At 45.5% G+C, this 1,387-nt stretch overlaps 1 protein-coding gene across 1 annotated transcript; it reads left to right on the top strand.

The window, feature by feature from the left end:
- Nucleotides 1-636: 636 nt before the first annotated feature.
- On the top strand, nucleotides 637-930 carry Pmar_PMAR025615 (hypothetical protein; the record flags this gene model as incomplete). The annotated part of the gene is made up of 1 exon (XM_002772254.1): nucleotides 637-930. The coding sequence occupies one exon, from the start codon at nucleotides 637-639 to the stop codon at nucleotides 928-930; it is 294 nt and encodes a 97-aa protein (XP_002772300.1).
- Nucleotides 931-1,387: the final 457 nt, after the last annotated feature.

The following is a 1,387-nucleotide window of genomic DNA, read 5'->3' as shown; positions in this document are numbered from 1 at the left end:
AAACTTTCATTGGAAAGATTCTATATTGTAGAAGTGGGATGCTCAGTCTAGAATATACATTGAGCGGCTCATTTCGAGCCGATCATCAGCTGACAATGGTAATGTCATTGCCATTCCATGTTGGATCAGAGTCCCTGACTGTCTCGCCTCGCCAGGGCCCGCGAAAGACTGCCCACCTATGGAAGACATACTGAGTAATCTAGTGTGAAACAATTATTCTCTAAGAGGTCTGGCTAAATCGAGATTCTTCGCCCAGTACTTGACGTTTTAACATGAAGCGAGGTATTTCCTTTATTCGAGACATGCTGGGTCAGAGTAGCTAAGCGACTCTTTCATTCTAACAATCATGAGGCTGTATGAGATGAATAAGAGGTCTCTAACGTCGAAAATGCACACTCAGCAAAAGTTTCCTGAAAAATTTCACTCGCGGAAAAATTTGGAAACTTTCACGGAAATTTTCTGCGAAAGTTTCTGTGGAAAGTTTCTCAGACACCCTGCTTCAAAGCAGCAACTGACCAGAATATCGTTGTTGTCGCCTCCGCTGGTAACAGTGGGAAGCGGGCTGACACATACTATCCATGCTCGCTGCCACGCGTGATCTGTGTGGGTGCTCTCAGGAACCAGGACACTCTTGAAATGGCTGGTTTTAGCAACTACGGTGATAACGTCGATATAGCTGCCTATGGCTCTAGAATCTACACCGGTGCTGACAGATTTTCCTCGGGCACATCTTTCGCCTGTCCTATTGTCTCTGGAGCAGCCGCGATCTTGCTTTCTATGGGCGTTAAGCCAAAGTACGTTGCTGGGATACTCACCCACAATGTTGATCGGTTCGGTAGCCCGTCGAGGCCCATGAGGAAGCATGCCGGAGCTCTAAACCCGCTAAAAGCTGTCAATATGGCGATCGATTATCCCATTTTGAGACGCTAAAAGGCTCGAGCTGCTCACATTTGACTTCATACTCGATTGGGAATTCTATCCCATAGTGGTCACTTATCCTTCTGCCTTTTGTCCACCTCTTAAGCCCAGCTTTACTGGCATTTCAAATATTTACTCAAATATACGGTAAATCCGAATGTTGCCGATCCCATTTAATCCGAGATATCAACAGCGGATTTGTTTGACATCATCCAACGAGTTTGTTATTGCGTTCTCCAGTTCAGCAGAAGGACGATCAATACCGGGTGATACTATCACCGGGTATTGATAGACTATCAATAGCCTGATAGTCTCATCGCAACGCGGTCATCACACGTGTCGTATATTTATACTGACCGGAAGGGCACTGTCTTGCTGTTCCGTTGCGCGATATTGATACCAGTAGATTCTTCCACTGGAAGAGTCTAGAGAAATCTAGGAAAATCTAGGAAGCTAAAGTTCCACAATT

The sequence above is a fragment of the Perkinsus marinus genome (genome assembly GCF_000006405.1).
Source record: "Perkinsus marinus ATCC 50983 genomic scaffold scf_1104296961716, whole genome shotgun sequence".
Lineage (NCBI taxonomy): Eukaryota > Perkinsozoa > Perkinsida > Perkinsidae > Perkinsus > Perkinsus marinus.
This window is presented reverse-complemented; position numbering and strand designations above follow the sequence as displayed.